Raw genomic sequence first — 19,703 nt, 5'->3', positions numbered from 1 at the left:
TCTATACAAAATCCAGGAAACAGAAGCAAGAAAAAAGTATAGGCTATGACTTTCTGAGCCTGGCTAAGTCTCTTCATATGATGATCTCATTTGCTTTAAGTCGACATCACAGAGAGACCCTTATACATCAACAATGTTTGCAGCACTGCACACAGCAGCTGTAACACAGCCACCTGACATGTGTAACAGCAGAGGAACAGAGGTGAACGTGGTTTATATGAACAATGGATTTTTTTCATTGTTAAAGAATTACGTTATAGCATTTGTAGGAATGAAGATGCACTACTTTTTATAGATGGCATATCATCTTTATTTTTCTCACTATTAAAGTATTCAGTGTCGGGGGGAGGGTGAGTGCAGGTTTGCACGTACCGTGGTATACAAGTAGAGCTTAGAAGATAGTTTTGTAGAGTCGTTCTTTGTCCACCTGGGTTCTGCGGATCAAACTCAGATCATCAGGCTTGGTGGCAAATGGCTTTAGCATCTGAGCCCTCCTCCCAGGCCGTTTCTGCTTTCTCTGCCTCTCCTTAGAGCTCCAGGTTAATCCACCACCTGTATGCCTCTTATCTAAGCCTGTGTGTGTACTGTCTCCAAGTTAAAATGACATGGCTGAGGTCAGAGTACCCAGAACCCTCCTTTTCATATAGCCAGGAAGCTGCAGAGCCAATGTTTGAACCCCACTTCACCTCTTTTTTTAGGCTTCTGTCCTTTCACCTCAGACTGACTTGGCATGTTAGCCTTTCCAATGTCTCCAGAAATCTTACTGAGCACTAATGCTCAGGCACAAAGGCAGCTTACTACCCTTCACCTCTCCAGCAGTATCGTCCATCTGTGGTCTTCCCTCAGGGCACCCCTATTAGCTTCTAGTATGTGTTGAATCACACATGCTGTTGAAATGTTTCCAGTGTGTGTCCACCTTGCTCACTGGGCTCTTATTACCCCGATGCCAAATGTGGCCCTAGTGTTGTGCCTAATGGGCTCTCCCCCACTGTGCCTGGGTTCAGCTGTGGATGAGGAAAGAGGGACCATTAACAGGAGATGATGTTTGAACCAGTCCTGGCAGGGGGAGATCTGTTAGCATTTACAAATAACTAGAGTAAGACAGAAACAACAGATCTGATATAGAGAGATTGGCTGTGGACGCATGTGGTTTATATGCCAACCGAAAGCACAGGGCCACCAGGAGCAAGGCAGCATGCACTCCACAACCAGGAAAGAAAATAAAAACTCCAGAATGAAGTAACACTGTAGCCAAGATAAGTCATAAGACGGATGGAAGCATGTGCCATATCAAAGGCAGGGCACAAGACATCTACCTAGTGTGGTCCTTTGCTGGAGGATTTGGAACAGACTTCTGTAGAATTCAGGTGGGAGTGTTCAGTGGACTTTTCATGTACCTAATTATGGGCCTTTTGGTTCCCTATATTATAAGTATGGTTCATGGTGAGGAATCCAAATCATTCAGATAAGCTACAGCTTAATTACTGTAACCCCCATCACCAAGCCTGGGCTGTACCTCAGAAAAATGGTATCACCCAGGATGTTTCAGGGATACCTCAGGCCTAGGATTCATTCCCTAACAGAATGTACAGTCTTTAGATATAGGACCTGATGTCAATATATTAAAAAATTCCCCAAGTGTTTCCTGCATACACTCTACAGAAGAGCCTCCACTTCCATGTTGTACACCACCCCCCAAGCAGCACTCAGTGGTAATCCATGCCACACTTATCACTGAGGGTGTGTCCTCTCCTCTCAATGAGATGTAGTAGACACACATCAAAAGTTCTTACCAATATGTCTTTGAGTAAGTTGCTTAAACTATAAGCCCCAACCTCTTTATCTACAAGAGAACAGGCTAGAAGCAGGCTGACATTTGTTACTCTAACATCTGAAATGGTGGGGTGGAATCTTAAGATGGGAAAAACAAGGTTAGACTGTGGGATGCAAAGTATAGCCCCGTGGCAATTCTTCTGGTTGATGAGAAAAATAATGCTATTTGGGCATTTACTATGTGGCAGGAACCAAGCCAAGGATTTTTAACTGATTACTTCATTTATTAAGTTTCATTTTACAACAATTTAGGGGATCTAAGGAACTTGCCAAAAGGCACACAGCTGCCTGGGCTGGATCTGAGGTGGAAAGCTAGACACACAGAGGCCCGAGCGAGCCTGCTGCTGGTTGGTACACTGCTAAAGGAAGCCCCTAATGCCACCCATCCCAGATAATCCCTAGGGCCCTTCTATCTAGCTGAATTTAGATTTCTAGTAATTTCTGCTACTTTATTTTCCTCACACAGTATTTGGAATTATGCAAAAATATCTTGGCAGAAAGGTAAAAGAGATGCGTGCCATATTGCACATCTGAGTCCACACACCAGTGATGTGTTGATGGCACCTAAGGATTGCATAATTTCCTATGACATCCTTAATACTGGCTTGCCATCTGCAGCTTAATTCCTGTGAAGAAATCCAATAAGCATTCAAAGTACAGCAAAGCAGCCTAGAGACATTTTCAGGTGCATAAATGCCTCCTCCTCAGCCCAAGCAGATTCAGAGAGCAGCCGCCCTAAGGGCTCTGTGTGATGAAGAGAGTGCTGGTCAGGAGGAGCACTGTAAGAACAGATGGGCCTGGGAAATATACCCAGATGCCCTGGCAAAACCGGTCCTGGATATATGTGTGTACATGCGCACAGGTGTCTGCACGTATGGCTGCAAGACAGAAACACCAGCTATGGGATAGAATTCTACAGAGGAGACATTTGGAGAAGCCTCTCCCCTTCAGCACTGCCACCATCACTCCTTTGCTTGCTGGTGCCACCTTGTCCTTTACTCTGACAGTAAGTCACCTTGACCCAGATGCCCTTTACCCTTCTCCTCTGTAGCAACTGGTACTGTGATGGGGAGGGGGATTGTCTGAGCCTCAGAACGCTCCTTCTAGACGCGGGCACCTTTCTGTGTCAGCTAGGCATGAGGGGAAAGTGGGAGACACATGTGCACACTTAGAGTTTCCTTCAAAAGCTGGCTTTCCCCCTTTTGTACGGCAGCAGCTCCAGAATCCACAATTCAAAGGGAAAAGTGTCTCTCTCTGATGCTTCTCTGCCCCTATGGCCGACTCTCAAAATGCCATCCACTGGCTTGCACAGCCAGAAAATGAAGTGTATCGGTTGCAGAGCCAGCATCTGTGAACCGTGCTTGTGCCACCACCGTGTCTCCATGCTTCTAGCACTCTCGCTGCTAGAGTTTTAAAGCTTCTATTAGCATCTTGTAAATTACTATTTATAAAGAAAGGCACGTGTTGCAGGCTTACGTGCTGCTGGTGTCCCCTGTCAAATTTTCTTAAGAAAATTTAATAGCATCGCTTGTGTGTTCAATGGAGCAACTCGAGATCTCCACGCCTGATGGAGCAACCCTTACTTCAGAATCCTGTCAAATGGGGCCAGTTTCCGTACTCTATTTTAACCCTTTCACAAGCAATGTCATAGTTCCTATTCTTTCTGTGTATTTTTTATAAGAAATTACATACATACATACACACACACATATCAAACCTATGTTCTATTTAATACATTCAAATCTAATATTACATATTACTTACTTGTTCTATTTGTTTATCTTTTAAAGATACTTTATGCTTATGAATACTACACAGATGTCTCTGTAACACATGCGTGCCTGGTGCCCACAGAAGCTAGAAGTATCAGATCTCCCAGAACTAAAATTACAGAAGGCTGTGAGCTTTCAGGATGATTCTGGAAACAGAACCTGGGTTTTTGCCAGAACAGCAAGTCTCTTAACCTCTGAAAGATCTCTCCAGCCCAGTTTTTAAAAAATATTTAAATAGTCTTAATACTTTGTTTAATTTTACCTTTAAGCCTGAAGTTTACAGTTGTTTTGTCTCTGTTTCGTTTCTTTCCAAGTTCAACACCTACCTCTATGTCCATATGAGAGTCCTACAGGTGGCATTCGACCTTTCACTGAGGACTAGAAGCTAAGAAAGAAAAGATTCTCTAAGTCAAAATCTTCTAGAAGGGTTAAGAGAGGTAACAAGCATCCAAGTGTGGGGTTTCCCACTGAAAGTATGCACTTACACTTAAAGGGAATTATTTTTTGATTTCCTTATGGGGAAATCTGTGTGTCAGGGTTTAACTTAAGGAATAAACAAACAACAACGAAGAACAGAGCACAGCATGTCTTATCACTGAGGGGTGACTCATCGCCTCTTTGCAGAGTTGGTTCATAGTTTGAATGGATACATTCCTTGCAGCAAGGTGAGCCTGGTGCAGGGGCACGAGGTGGCAGTTCACACTGCGTTCAGAGCAGAGCACAGAGAGGAGGGGTCAGGGGTAAACACTCCACTTGCACTCATCTCAGCTTCTCCTTTACTCATCTTACCTAGTCCAGGACTGCACTCAGGCTGGGTCTAAACCTCTCTGGGAACAGGTGCAGAGTCGCATTAGAGGTACATCTCGCAGGAAGTTCTAAATCTAGTAAAGTTGACAATGAAGATGGACCATCCCAAGACTATATTTTGTCAGCCTGACCCCTAAGCATAACAACGTGAAATAAAAAAACTTTCTCCCTTAGGTCACTCCCCAAACTCATACACATTTCATAATTTTTTAAAAATGCACTTAGTTTATCTCCAAGAGTCCTCTAAGGCTTAGCAGTTCAAATATTGCCCAAAATCCTCAATCCCAATGTCTCTTCTGGGCCTCAAGATAATATATTAATGGTTGGGCCATGCAAAATAAGAATAAAGTTGAAGATTTCCAACATACAATAGAACAAATCAAATTTCCCATTCTAAGAGATAGGGAAAAGGACATAACAAGAAAAAGCAAGTATGAACTCCTGCAGCTCTGGGACTCTTGGTGGCATCATCTGGACTCTAACAAGCTTGGTAGCCCTATGCCTGCACTTCTGTTATCTTCGGCACACAAGCTGGCATGACCAGCATCTCCATTAGGCGTCACCAATACAACTTCATGCAACAACTTTTCAGGGCTTCTTTACAGGGTATCTGCCCCTGCCACACCATGCCTGGCCTCAGTAGCTCTCTGGGCCCGGCATGTAAGCCTTCAGGACATTGAAATATTTGGACTTTGCAATTCTACAAAACCAATATGATGTGGACAAAGACAGTCCAGTTCTGTTACCAGCATGGAGTGTAGTCAGATTATCACAGCAATAGCCTCACTTCAAGGCAGCGATTGTCAGTAATGAGTTTTTTCTTCATTGCTGTGATAAAATGTCTGATAAAAGCAACTCAAAGAAGGGAGACTGGGAGGGGCTCGTGGTTTAAGGAGACACAGTCTGTCACAGGGGTAAAGACATGGCAATGGGAGTGTGTACAGTCAAGAAATGTCCTTGGTTCCCATTTTATTTAGTCAGAGAGCCCAGCCAATGTAATGGTTCTTCTGTATCTAGATATTCCCTCCCCTAAGCCTCTGTAGAAACACCCTCACAGCCTTATGCACAGACAAGTCTCCTAGGTGGCTGCAAAGCAAGGCAAGTGGACAGTGAAAATTAACCATCGTGATAGTTTAGCTTAATTTTCTTGAGTTTCAGAAGAGGAGAAAAATAAACTTGAAGTGAAAACAAGTACTAGGTCTGTTTAAGAAGTCAAACTGGAGCTGGGGGAGAGGTCTCGGCAGATAAAATGCTCTCTGCTCAAGCATGAGGACCTGAGCTTGGGCCTTAAGCATCCACACAAAAAGATGGGATGCAGCACACATCTGTGGTACCAGTGCTGAAGAGGTGGGTGGACTCTGGATCTCTCGGGCCAGCCAGTCAAGCCAATGAGTAAGCTCCATGTTTACAGAGAGGTATCATCTCAAAAAAGGAAGTTAGAGAGCAATAGGGGAAAATTCTCAGCATCAACATCTGGTCCACACACATGTACACGCATGTAGATAACTGCACCATATACTTAGGCTACACAGTATATGATATACTGTGGGATTCTGCAACATCATGTATGTGAACATTTCAGGACAGTCTTAGTACTTGGTATATAGTGGCCATTACTATATTATTATTATTATTATTATTATTATTATTATTATTATTATTATTATTATTATGCCACATTTTCTCACAAATTAGGTAGAAATCAGGATATAGAAAAATATAGAGTGGTCCTAGAATCCATGGGCATATGATCAAAAATAAAAACTGTTTTTGGCAAGGGGTGAAACCCTGGGTTTATTATTAAGAAGGGAGGCGGGATAGATAGAAAGAAGAAGAGAAAGAGATCAGAAATAAGGAATAAAGGAATGGAAATACTTAAAGTTTTAAATTTAAGAGAATTTAAGTAGGGCATTCAGACACATTAATTCCTGTGCATTGAGGCTACAATGAACAAAATAACACCACCGAGTAGAGGATTCTGGAAGACTGAATCCACTTCACCCTCATCCCTCCTAGGAATAATTTATTCTTACTACATTGTGTAATCTTTTTATTAAGCATCAAGAGCAGCAGATGAATAATAGCCATTCATTGTCCTTTCACTTGTCTTCTATTAGAAAAACTCTTCAACAAACCTTCAGGCACCCATAGAACAGTATTTATGCATCTAACAAACAAGACAAGCACTTGACCTGGCTAGGTAGGCAGGTGGAACTACAATAAGTCTATAGCTTCTTGAGCTGCGGTTTCAAGGGGGCGGGGGGATCCAGAAAATAAATAAGCTCCCTGCAGCTGAGTGTGGAAAGAAAGATCTAGACAAGTTGCCTGGGAAAGCAATGTGTGGAACATCCGAAATCATGATGGTGACTCCGACAGTGTGCAGGGCACGGACATAGGATATTAGGTATGAAACATAGAAAGTACTAAGTGTAGCACTAATTCTAGTTAGATGCTTTAATAGCAAGCCCAGCATTCTGCCCTCTGGGAGAATTATGCTGAACCAGCCAAGACCTGCACTCTTTCAAGGAGCACATAAAGGAAATGGGAGTGCCGTGTGAGCAGTTACACAGCTGTGACCCAGAAGATGCACAGGGAGAGAGACACAGGGGAAAGAGGACACTCTTGTAAGTGCCATTGCTCTGACCACAGCTGCTCAGAGCATCTTCAGTCCTCTTGATCAGGCAGCCACAGCGTTTTAGGCTGCTTCTCAGAGAGTTTGTTAGAGTGTCCTGCCTTCTGTTCACCACCTTAGTGAATGTCGTTTACTTAGGGCTGCCTGGCGTCTTTCCCCTCTCCTAATTAGAAGGTTGCAGAAGAAGTCATATATTAAATAGCATGTTGGTTGTCATAGCCCATCCACACTCCAGAGTGGGCCTCTGGTTTGTTTTTTGAAACTGGCTTTCATCATTTAAGTCTCTAAGGACAGGTGGCCCATGTGTCTACAGTCCCATGTGTGGTGTCCACACGTCCGTCTTACATAAGTTATGGGGTGGGATTCCTCACCACCGAGTCAGTGTGGTTAAGGGGAAGCCTTGCTCTATTTGATCCTTTGCCTCATTTTAAGGCTCGATGCATTTCTGTATAACACTACTGTAGGAATAAGTCTTTCTAAGGGATCCCTCTGGACTGTGAGCAGTGATTTTTTTCCCCAAATGGTAGAAAACAGCTAAGCATTTGGAGTCTTGTTGTTCATCCCTAACATGTGCCTCTCTATGAGGTAAACGTTACCTTTTCTGGGGTTTCTTGAAACTGACCAGATAACAAGACTTGCTTTTCAGCACAAATAATCCTGAATTATTGCTCTACCACCATCTGCCCCAACAGTTCATTATTTCTTGGTGCCAGATTACCATAGGTAAAGCTTCATTCATGCCTGATTGCTAAGCTCATTAATTAATTAATTAACTAATTAATTAAAATATCCCCACTTTACAGATAGGAAGGTTTGCTAAAACCTGAAAGGCAGTTTATGATTTCCCACAGGTTTTTGACCACTTTGTCCATACATACTTAAACAGAACAGCACCTGTCCATATAAAGTAAAAAAAAATCCAGCAATTTTCAGGGTATAGTAAAAGCCTATAAATATCACCTTAAGAGTAAGTAAAGGACTCTCAATTCTTTCAAAGGAAACCATGTACCTAATCAGTAGATTGTCACTAGCCCCAACCAACCTCATTTGCTTGTATAATGCTTTCTCCTTTTAACTCTTTCTGCCCTATCTTTTATGTCTGTAAACATACAAGGCCAGAAGCCCAGAGTACTGATGTATGCAAGAACTTCTCCCTGCCTACCTTTTAGGAGCAGTAGCTGTTTGGCTTCTCAGTCTCAGATCACTACTGAGTAGCGTCTCAAGTTTCCAGTGTACTCTGTCTCCTTCTCTGTGAGCTGATCAACACACCTGTGGAGGACACAGATGGGAAACACTTGGCTGCTCCCCAAGACCCTTGTGAGCATTGTTAAATAGGTGAATGTCCTGTAGACTTCCCCTGTGAATCACCAAGAGAGAAAGCTGAGTGTTGCCAAGGGCATCCATGGCAGTAAGCCCAGGATGCAGAGATACTGATAACATGAGAGTACTCAGAGGAGCAGAGGTCAGTGGTACCTGCTCTTTAGTGCCTCTAAGAGCCACAGATGTGCAAGCGGGAGCAGAAACACACAGCCCCTGCTAACAACCACATGTTTAAAGCCTTCTTACAGCAAGCTTGTCCCCTTCCCAAGTGTCCTCTCACATAGGACTCGCTCTGGGAAGGCTGGGGGATGGAAGAAAGACCCTCTCACTGTGTGAAAGTAGCTACTTCTCACTTGAAAACAGCCTCCATGACATATGACCTTGTCAGACACCATGGTCTGGAATTGAAGACTGTGTGTTAAGTCATACAGACCCTCAGCCAGTACAAGCCAAGGAGCCAGAATTCTTTTCTGCCTTTCCTTGTTACAGCAACTTGTGGATGTGACTGAGCAGGCAGAGAGGTGAATGCCAGTGAAAAGTGTTAGATTCAGCCAAGAAGAGTAGACTTGGAGAGCAATCTTGCTCTTAGATCACAGGACTAGCTCAGTCCTCAGCCCCACAGATTCTGATACAGGAAACTCGTGATGAAATGGAGTGACAAATCGGTGTTTTTAAACTTCTACGAGGCATTGTGATGGCAAGAAGAAAGGGAGTCATTGACTCTCTCTCTAGACACTGTTGGAGTAGTGTTGCAGGTGTCCTGAGCAAGCCCACCTTAAATGTCAGAGAGTTCAGAAAACCCAAAGTCAACAGCAGGGCTCTCTCCTTTACTCTAGGTAAAGAGCAAGATGGGTAGCAGCATTGGGAGCAACTGGCAGAGTCTTTCTGTCATGTCATGTCTATGTGTCCAGTGGAAAACTGTAGACTTGGGAACAAAGAATTATAATGATGACAAAGGAGGGGCCTGGTGACATGTGGCATATCAAATGGGCTAACACCTGAGACAAACTGGGAAAACCTGTGCTATCAGTAGTTCATAATAGTATGTTGTTCTTTTCAAATTTGCTAAGAATGTATATTTCAAATGTTCTCACTACAAAATAAGCACTTTATATGATTAATATATAAATTCATTTGGTAAACTTTCCTATCTATCACCTTACGAAACATAATATCACCTTATAGTCAACTTACAATAATAAAAAGGAAAGAAATCTGTAGGGTGAGCCACACAAATGAGTTCTTGGGACAATTGCAGCATGGATTTTGTTGCCTTGTGGAGTGCCAGGGTGAAGGGGTGTGCCAGCTTGTAGATGGCTACACTACTCTACATGGGATGGTACTGTGGATGTCACCAAGGCATCATGTAATTTCCTGTGGCCTCTTGTTTCCTTAGAATCCATGTCCTCCCACCCATCCATCTATATAGCTCAGCAGCCTGAGGCCAAGAGCTGCCCTACTGTAGACCCAGAAACTTTCTCCATATGTAGCTCTCCTTTGCTGTCTCCTTACAACCCAGAACACACCATGAAAAGACCCAGTCCAGACATTATAATGGAGAAGTAGAATATAAATTTGGGTTCCTAATTGCCATATCACAATAAAAATAATAATCTGTGCAAAAGACAAATTTGTGCAATAAGCCAAGAAGCCTCAGAGGTCTATCTCGTATTCCCTTTGTCTTTATGGACAATGGAAGGCATATAGATCCTTTGACGTGGGATAGCTTAGTATAAAGATCTGAATACACAAAACAATGAGAAAATTACAGTGAGATGTTTGTTGTAAGAGCTACTGAATTTGGGATAATTACGCATGCAGTTAGCTATCGCGGAAATCGCCTTCTTGAAAAATATAACTTAGGCTTATGTAATCACATAAGATTAAACGAGGAAGTTCTGTCTCATTGCAAGAATCTAATCAGTGTCAACTACCTATTAGAGTGTCCTTCTGACGAACTGCAGTCCTAGATAAATGAAGCTTTGGGCTGCTTCATTACTAGAAAACCAATGTTTCTTAGGGAGTGTTTGCATTCTTCTTACACAGCAGTGGTTGTTCTGTGTTAAGTAGATGGAGATAGCTCCCCATAGTGTCTCAGCACATTTTACTTTGCCTTAAGAATAGGTCTGAGCATCCCTGGGAACAGGAAGGCTGCCATTCTCCATCATTTTTTTTCTTTCCTTTTAACTGGACTTTTTTTTTTTTGACATATTCAATGAGATACTTGCCCTAGATATTTAAAAGTCAAATATTCTCATTTCTACACAGGTCTGATTACTACGACTTCAAGGAAATTGGATCGAGAGCAGCAGGCGGAACATTTTCTGGAGGTAAGCGCATAGAGAGAAGCAGCACTCATTAAAATTGACTTTCACTAAACTCCCCTAACCTTCACCACAAGCAAAACCTTAACGCACCTAAGCAGTGGGTTTCCAAGGCAGGTGCTCCTCCAGGCCTGATTGATTCGGAATTCAGAGGCTTCCAGTGCAGCCATCTGCCCGAACCGAGCAGGACTTGCAGAGAGCACTTAGCACCTGTTACGGACAGACAGGTGCCTGTGTGTCTCTGCCTGGACTTCTCAGCCTGGACTTCAGACTCCTATCAAGAGTCAGAGAAGAGCACTTTGGGGCAGAGCCCTGTGGGCCTCAGCTCCAGATGCATAAAGAGAAAAAGCAGGGATGCTGCAGTTAGAGCAAGGCATGCCATTCAGGAGGGTGATGCTCACGTCTTTCTCTTCCCGGGGAGAGGGCTGAGGAGAAGAGGTGCTTCTTGCTTCACAGCCCAAGATGACTGCTCTTAAAGCTGTAAAATTCACACTCATAATTCACTAAGGCAGGAGCAGTCACAGTGGAAACTGTAGGAGCATTGCTGCTGAAGAAAACGTGAGATTAAAGGCCAGTGTAAGGCAATGTGTGAGAAAACAGATATGAGAGAGGTCTGTGGGTCTTCTTTCTTTACGTTACCAGGGCCTTTACTGGGAAGCCTGAAAGACTGTTACAACACCGTGATTTAAGTATGACAGTGTAATATGGGTTGGCAATCGTGCTCAAATCTCAGGGCGTCATTCACAGCTAGTAATGTGCATATGCTTTTGCAATGTTCCTTTTGTCTGCAAGACTTGCTCACATGTGCCATACCTGCATATACACATACGTAATCACATGCCTACACACATACACACACACACACACAAACACACAAACATACACACATACACACATCTACATATAGATATACAACTACGTACTCGCACAAACACTAATATGCCTAGACACATGTGCACACCACGCACACACCTGCCTGCCCCTACATACCTACACGCCATGATACCTGCATATGCACATACATAGCTCCCATATCAATATAAGAATCTCTTATGGGTCCTCCTTTATTTATTTGCTCAGCATGAAGGATCTATTTAAGGAACACTGGGCATTGAAGTAGCTTGTGCAGCTTGAAGCTTTACATCATGCTGTAAAATCAATCACCCTAGATGTCCATTTCCTTTCCCCGGAGTATGGCAGGACATGCCTAGTATATACACCTCACAGGAACACTGTTAGTATCAAACCATGTGTTCTGTAGCAAAGTATGTTTCAGAATTCCAAGTCCCATATGTAATAAAGTGTTGTTATTCTAGAATAACCCTGCAATAATCTGTTCAAAACACTATCTTTCTCCCATAAAGAGAAAGACTACAGGCTGACAAAAATAATTATAATATAAATAACATATAAATAATACTTTTTTTGAAACCCTGTTAGTGGGCTGAACCTTCAACTGGTCCAGGTTTAGGATGCCTGTGTTGTTTTATGTGTTTTCTGCTTTCCAGGAGGGGCTATGTTATAGGATAATTAAACGTGTTACCTTCCAGAAAGAAGAAAGGAATACAGTATTTCATTAGATGGGGTCCATGATATCCTCAGGAGGATGTGGTACAAAGTAGTTATGAAGCTGTGCTAGAGAGAAGAAATATGAGGTTGTTTGGGGAGCCAGGAGGCTTTGCTTCCCATGCAAATCCTTCAGAGACGTGGCTAAGTATTGAGTAACACACTGTGCTTGAATTGGCGTAGCTTGGGGTCTAGAACCTAAAAGCTCAGTATTATGTGAACTCAAAGGGAGGTCAAGTAGCATAGAAACCAATGTCGCAGAGTGGTTACATGATTGCCATGTATGTGAGATGCTCAGTCCAGCAACTGACACTGAACACAGGCGGAGGAAAGCAAAGGCCATTACTGAGGTCTTAGCTGTTAACACAGGGTGATCCAAAGACAGGACCCTCAGATACAGTTAACTTTGTCTCTACACCGAAAAAAAAATAGCAATCCTGAGCAACAACTTTGCAGCCTAGTCTCTGCCTGTGACTCTGCACCAACCAGTCCCTTTACTTATCAAGGGCAGGAATAGTTAGCCATGTGACAGTCAGAGGATGAAGGCACTAGAAAGGTCCCGAGGGAAAGAATGCAGAGAGTATGGGAGATGACCGATTAGGAAGCTCTGTTGAAAGAGGTGACATTTGGTCACTTGAGTCTAAGATTCTGTGCAAGAAACAGGAAGAATGTGAAACAGGGGCAGAAGGTGAGATGATAGGAAGTCTGAGAAGCTTCTGTAAGGCAGGAGACACTGTCAGTAGAACTAAGCGACAGCCTACAGACTGGGAAAAGATCTTCACCAACCCTTCATCTGACAAAGGGTTAATATCCAAAATATATAAAGAACTCAAGAAATTAAACACCACAAAACCAAACAACCCAATTGCAAAATGGGGTTTGGAACTCAACAGAGAATTCTCAACAGAGGAATATCAAATGGCTGAGAAACACTTAAAGAAATGCTCGTCCTCGTTAGTCATCAGAGAAATGCAAATCAAAACGACACTGAGATTCCATCTTACACCCATCAGAATGGCTAAGATCAAAAACTCAAATGACACCACATGTTGGCAAGGATGTAGAGAGAGAGGAACACTCCTTCATTGCTGGTGGGAATGCAAACTCATACAACCACTTTGGAAAGCTATCTGGCGCTTTCTCAGAAAAATGGGAATAGGGCTTCCTCAAGACCCAGCCATCCCACTCCTTGGAATATACCCAGAAAATGCCCTACCACATAACAGGGACATATGCTCAACCATGTTCGTAGCTGCTTTATACATAATAGCCAGAACATGGAAACAGCCTAAGTGTCCCTCAGTAGAAGAATGGACTAAGAAACTGGGGTATATTTACACGATGGAATACTACTCAGCTATTAAAAATGAGGAATTCCCAAAATTTGTGGACAAATGGATTGATCTAGAAATTATCATAATGAGTGAGTTCACCCAGAAGCAAAAAGAGACAAATGGTATATACTCACTTATATCAAAACACTAGTCCAAGGGATACGTACCATGAAAATCTTTACTTACCAAGAAAGTGGGTCAGAGGAGAGGATATTCGATTGAGACTTTAGGCAAGAGTAGCATGGAAGAAAGAGGAAATAGTAGGACCCACAGGGTCCTGGAAACTTACAAGAAGAACTTTATGACAGGCAGATCTGGATCCTGGGGTCCTCCTCAAACTAAGGCACCAGCCAAGGAGAATATAGGCAGTAAGCTTCGAACCCCTACCAAGACCTAGCCGACGAGTATGATACTCTCCACCGTTGAGAGGAGAGTGAGATCTGACTCTCACATGAACTCTGGTGCCCCTTTTCTGACCATGTCCCCCGGATGGGGAGACCTGGTGGCACTCAGAGGAAGGATAGCTAGTTACCAAGAAGAGACTTGATATTCTGAGAGCATATATAGGGGGAGGAGGTCTCCCTCAATCACAGACATAGGGGAGGGGAGAAGGGGAGAAATGGGAGGGAGGGAAGAATGGGAGGAAACAGGGGAAGGGCTAACAATCGAGATGTAATATGAATAAATTAATAAAATAAAAAAAAAAAAGAAAAGCAAATGGATCCCTGCAGTAAGTTTTCTCTAAGTGCAACAGCAAGCCATTGGTCTATTGACAAGTTGGTGGCAGAGCCAGCTAGGGGAGGGTGGTAGGGCAGTGTGAAAGCTTTTAGTGACACCCACGTAGCACAGTGTGGTCTGGAGAAGGGTGAGGACAATGTAGGTCAAGAAGGGAATTACCTACTCCAGACCCCATGGGCGACCCAGGATCTTAGAAAATTTTTCTAAAGGTTTCACAGTTGAGAATTTAAGGGCTCTCTCTCTGTTATCTGAGTCAGACCAGCGTCCCGGGGGCTCACCTCATTGCTGTCCCAGCTCCATAGCACACTGTCCTCAAAAGTCTGCTGGGACTCAAAAGCCAGATGACCCCCCCTCCCCATCTTCCTCCACCGCTCCCATCTCTGCTCTTTCTCCTCTCTTCATGCTTACTTTCAACCTTTAAACTGTATATATTTTTTAAATTTAATTAATTTATTCAGATTATGTCTCAATTGTTATCCCATCCCTTGCATCCTCCCATTCCTCGCTCCCTCCCGCTTTCACCCTATTCCCCTCCCCTATGTCTGTGACTAAGGGGGACCTCCTCCCCCTCTATATGATCATAGGGTATCAAGTCTCATCTTGGTAGCCTGCTATCCTTCCTCTGAGTGCCACCGGTCCTCCCTATCAAGGGGACGTGGTCAAATATGGGGCACCAGAATTAGTGTGAATAGCCATGTTTTTATTTTGTGTAACACCACAGGAGAGTTTGAATAATACTTGTTTATATTTTACTCAATCTTAGAAGAAATTATTGCTTTAGCTTAGTCCTGTAAAAATAGTAATTGATAGTACAGACTAGAGTTCTTTGTTGCACATACATTTTTGTACCTGCTGATCCATTTGGAGAGTCCTGAGTGTGGAGATTAAGTTCTTGGAAGTTTAATTGCCCAGATAACACTATGATCCTCTTATGCTCATAGGAACCTCTAGGTCTGTTTCATTTTTTTTTCTTTCCAATAAAATTATAATGACTCTTCTTAGGAGTCAGTTTAGAAGCCAACAGGGCACATACATCCTGTATAGGATACCCAGAGGACATGGGCAGATGGATGTTGGTTGCTGTCCCTAGGACAGCAGGCGTTTTAGTTACACCTTGGATAAAGAGTCTTATTTTTATTGTGTGTGGGATTCCCGAGCTTGTGACTCCATAGAGGAGTCACATTAGCCTGCCGCTGTCATGACTGTTCTGTCTCACACCCGGGACCCCATTTCTCAGAAGGCAGAGTTTGATGAACTAGTTCTGACTAGTCTAGTCTACGTAGCCATAGTGAGACATCAGACTGTCTGTGGATATCAGAAGAAGTCAGCTATCATCAGAATCCACAGAACTTGCCCACACAGTAAGAGCAGCAAAAACTGTAGACAGACTTGCATGTGCAGCGCCCGCTTCCTCGGCAGTTTCTAAGTGTTACTTCTCGCCTTCCTTGGAAGTCATTCATGTGAAAATATTCCGCTGATCTCCTCTCACCTCCATAAATGCAAAGATAGATTTTTAGCTCCTGTATTCAAAGTTTATACACCCTTTGACAGGCGGTTGTGGCTGTGATGCCCAGACATAGTGGGTGTGGTTGGAAATGGACACATCAACTACTGAGTAAGCATCATGGTTTGGTAGTTTCTAACTTGGTCTGGATTACTCTATTTTCAGAGAAGTAAGCCATGAAATAAGGAGTAAAGGCACTAGCTCTTTCTTAGAGTATAACCACTAATGTAGACTGGCTTCTCACCTAGTGGATGCCGAAGCACCCTAAGGGCATGAAGCTCCATCTCTTGAGGTATTGAATCAAAGCTGTGTGGGCAAGGCTGGCGTTCAGTTCAGGAGTACCTGAATCCAGCAGACTCTCAGAGCTCAGATGTTGTCTTAGACCCCTACAGACCCCATGTTGCTCACGCATAAGGAAAAGTAACATTCCCTGCCTCTCACTTGGTGCAAAGAGATGAAATGACAGCTGAAAGGTACTCAGGGCGTGGGGGTTAGGGGATGTGTGTCTGCGAACAATGCAGCAGGTGTGCTCAGTTCAGACTTGCTCTCTTCCTGTGTTCTATACCTGGGAAGGTCTGGATGCAGTGTGTATGACATGGCTGGTGTCACTCTAGAAGACATAGTGTTGAGGTCACTATCAGCATATGAAGAAGAGTGTGAGCTCAGAGATAGAAGCCAAGAGTATTCTGCTTCCATCCATTTGCATGAGGATTGCCACATTAAAGTATTTCCAGCCCTGATTTTCCTTATATGTAGAATAGAAATGACAGCCCCTGCCTTATACACACAAGACACAGAGAGCCAGGCACACACGATGCTTCCAGAACATGGCCAGCCCCTCCTCCCCCTACCCATTCTTCCTCCCTTTTCTTCAGAAAAGACCCTGTCAGTTACCTTTTCTTTCTTTCTTTCTTTCTTTTTCCTGTAACTGCTCCAGCAGTTGATTCTCAGCTATTGGTTTGTGTATACACACACACACACACACACACACACACACACACACACACACATATATATATATATATATTCCTAAAGTCCTGACTTAATTGTGTCTTTATCTTGCTTGCAAAAATAGCATAACTCTGCTTCTCTTTTGCTTTTGAACTGATGCCCTGTTCAGATGTTCTGAATAAAACCCCCCAAAGAGAACACAGGAAGAACTTTATTTGCAAATCAAAAAAAATTATGACAGGACCCAGGACCCAGTGTAGATACAGCAGATGAGAAATTGTGCTGGATATGCATATAACGTGAGGTAGCAGACAGAGTGTGGTGAGACTTTATGCAGTAAAGTTGGTATAAACATCCAATCATATCAGAGATGGACGCGAGACCTATATGCATGTGTATCGTTTAGTGTCTGTGTTTTTCACAAACTCATCCATCATCTTCTGTAGGATACAACTTCATGCCTAGAAGTGTCTTCACTTTCTTGTTAATTAAATTTGTCCTTTGACAATTTTATTTAGGTATGCGATGCATTCTGATTACTCTCTCCCCCACAATAAGAGAATTGTGCTGTAGTTTAGTAAGTTTCTACACTCCTTCCCCTCTTGCCTCAGACGGAAATCCATTTGCCAGTGAATGTGTCTCCTGAGGCTGGGCCCCCCGGGGACTTCCCTTCTTTGGTAAGCATCTGCTTTTGAAAGGATGATAATTTCTGAAGAAAGACAATCAATTACAAGACCATTTTAACGCTGTCTTCCCAGAACTTCACCCTAAAAGGAATGGAAGGGTATCTCCCTAGTGTCCTGTATTGGACACTTTCCTTGTTGCTGTGAAGAAAGGATTTTGTCTCATGCCATCGCACTCTGCACAGAGGGTACTGTGTGAACCACTGCCTGTGTTCAAAGCCCAGGAGCAGTTCCTAAATCACATTTGCCTACTTAGAACCTGTCACCTGCAGCAGATGATAAATATCCAATTCAGAAAGAAGGGCTTAGTGTTTTTTCATGCGGTGCTGTTGTTGTAATTCTTGGCATGGAGCTGAGCACTTTCAATGACGCTGATGCATCTGGGTTGGACATGGCGCTAAGGTGCACTTGCCTGTGATGCTACTGAGATGCTGTGTACCTCCAGGTGGCTACTTTCAAATAAGATAGGAAAGCATCAATATATGTCTAAAATGTATAGTCTACTCTTTACTGTTGTCCTTATAAAGCTTCACATGAGCACAAAGCTCTCCAGACCAGGCAGTCAGCATCCAGAGAGGAGTCTGTCCACCCTAGAACCGGAGACATGATTCCGACTGTGTTGCCTCCATGTGGGGAAGAATCCCTCAGGCAAAGTCTCACCTTTCTAAGCTCCAGCAGGCAGCTGAGGCCTTTGAGGAGGCAAAAGAGAAAGCAGGAAGGCCTTTTACACTCAAAGCTCTGGCCTTATTGGGCAGAGAGCCAAACCAGCCACAGACTGGCACTCACAGTGTGCAGGACTTGGAGACCTTCTTGTTTGTTTTGACAAGGGAACATGATAAGGGTTTTCATTTATTCAGCAATTACAACACAGAGGATGTTGTTCTGTATCTATCATCCATAGCCCGGGCATGAGTGCTCCACCTCGGCATGAAAAATCACAGACCTTCCTGCCCAAGGCCATGACGAACTCATCATCTACACATGTGCAAAGCCGTCTGCAGGCATGCCCATCCACAGAAATGTTTCCCAGGGCAAATCATTTAAAAGTCCTTGTCATACCACAAGGACATTAGCATATAAGGAGGAGTAGACTCAATTTCTGATTATTTAAAGCACACACATTCACACACAGAGAGATACATACATGCATATATGTACTATATGCACCCACATGCACACATACATGCATAAACATACACACATGCGCATATACATATACATACATATGTACACATAGAAATGTACATGCACACATATATACACAGCATGCATACACACATTCAGAAATAAGGAAATACATGCATATACATACACACAAATACATAAGCACAATAAACACAAATGCACATGCATGATATATATACACACATAAATATACATAAGTATGTATAAACATATATATATATGTAAGCACACATACATAACTGTACTCACATGCATATATACATGTATACAAATACATACATATATACACTCACATGCACACATAAATATACAATACATACAAGTACATATACATAATACATACAAATACATATGCGTAATACATACAAATACATATACACAATACATACAAATACATATACATAATACATACAAATACATATACATAATACATACAAATACATATACGTAATACATAAAAATGCATATTCACATATATATACACGCATACATATTCAGACACAATTACTCACACATACATACACATATGTATCCACATGTCAACAAACATATGTACATATATGCATGTGCTTATATATGCACGTACATATATGCATCTACACACAGGGAGAGACGCACACACACTACACAGCCATCTTCTCTACTCACAAAAGGATACATACGTACACACACACCAACACATGTGAAAGGGAAAGAAAACTAAACTACTCTATAACTCTTAGAATTTCAGACTGAGCAGGACTTTAAGGAGTACAGTTGCTTTGAATTATGGAATGGTTTCAAACACATAACTATGATGTGTAAAAACATGTAATACAAAACAAATATTTATTGCAGGGAAGAGAAAAGGGGAAAGAGAGACACGCAAGAGGGCATAAACAACTAGGAAAAATAATAAGAAAATTTTAATAGAAGCCATAATTTTCCCAACCAATAGAAATACTGTTTCTCTTTTGTTATGTGATCTTTCAAAACTATTTTGCATTTGCATGCATGCACACGTCTATTACGTGTAACCTTGCGTAAAAGCTGTCAAACATTGCTGGAGAGGGAA

General features: G+C 42.7%; 1 protein-coding gene across 1 annotated transcript in view; it reads left to right on the top strand.

Moving 5' to 3' along the window:
• The window catches only part of Fat3 (FAT atypical cadherin 3), a 615,276-nt gene that overhangs the window by 419,039 nt on the left and 176,534 nt on the right, over positions 1–19,703 (top strand). Inside the window, exon 4 of the mRNA XM_051155934.1 lies at positions 10,633–10,694. Coding sequence (XP_051011891.1) covers positions 10,633–10,694 — 62 coding nt within the window. The remainder of the gene's footprint in view (positions 1–10,632; positions 10,695–19,703) is intronic.

The sequence above is a fragment of the Acomys russatus genome, chromosome 14, assembly GCF_903995435.1.
Source record: "Acomys russatus chromosome 14, mAcoRus1.1, whole genome shotgun sequence".
In the NCBI taxonomy this organism is placed as follows: domain Eukaryota; kingdom Metazoa; phylum Chordata; class Mammalia; order Rodentia; family Muridae; genus Acomys; species Acomys russatus.
The sequence above is the reverse complement of the archived record's forward strand: the minus strand, read 5'-3'. Positions and strand labels throughout refer to the sequence as shown.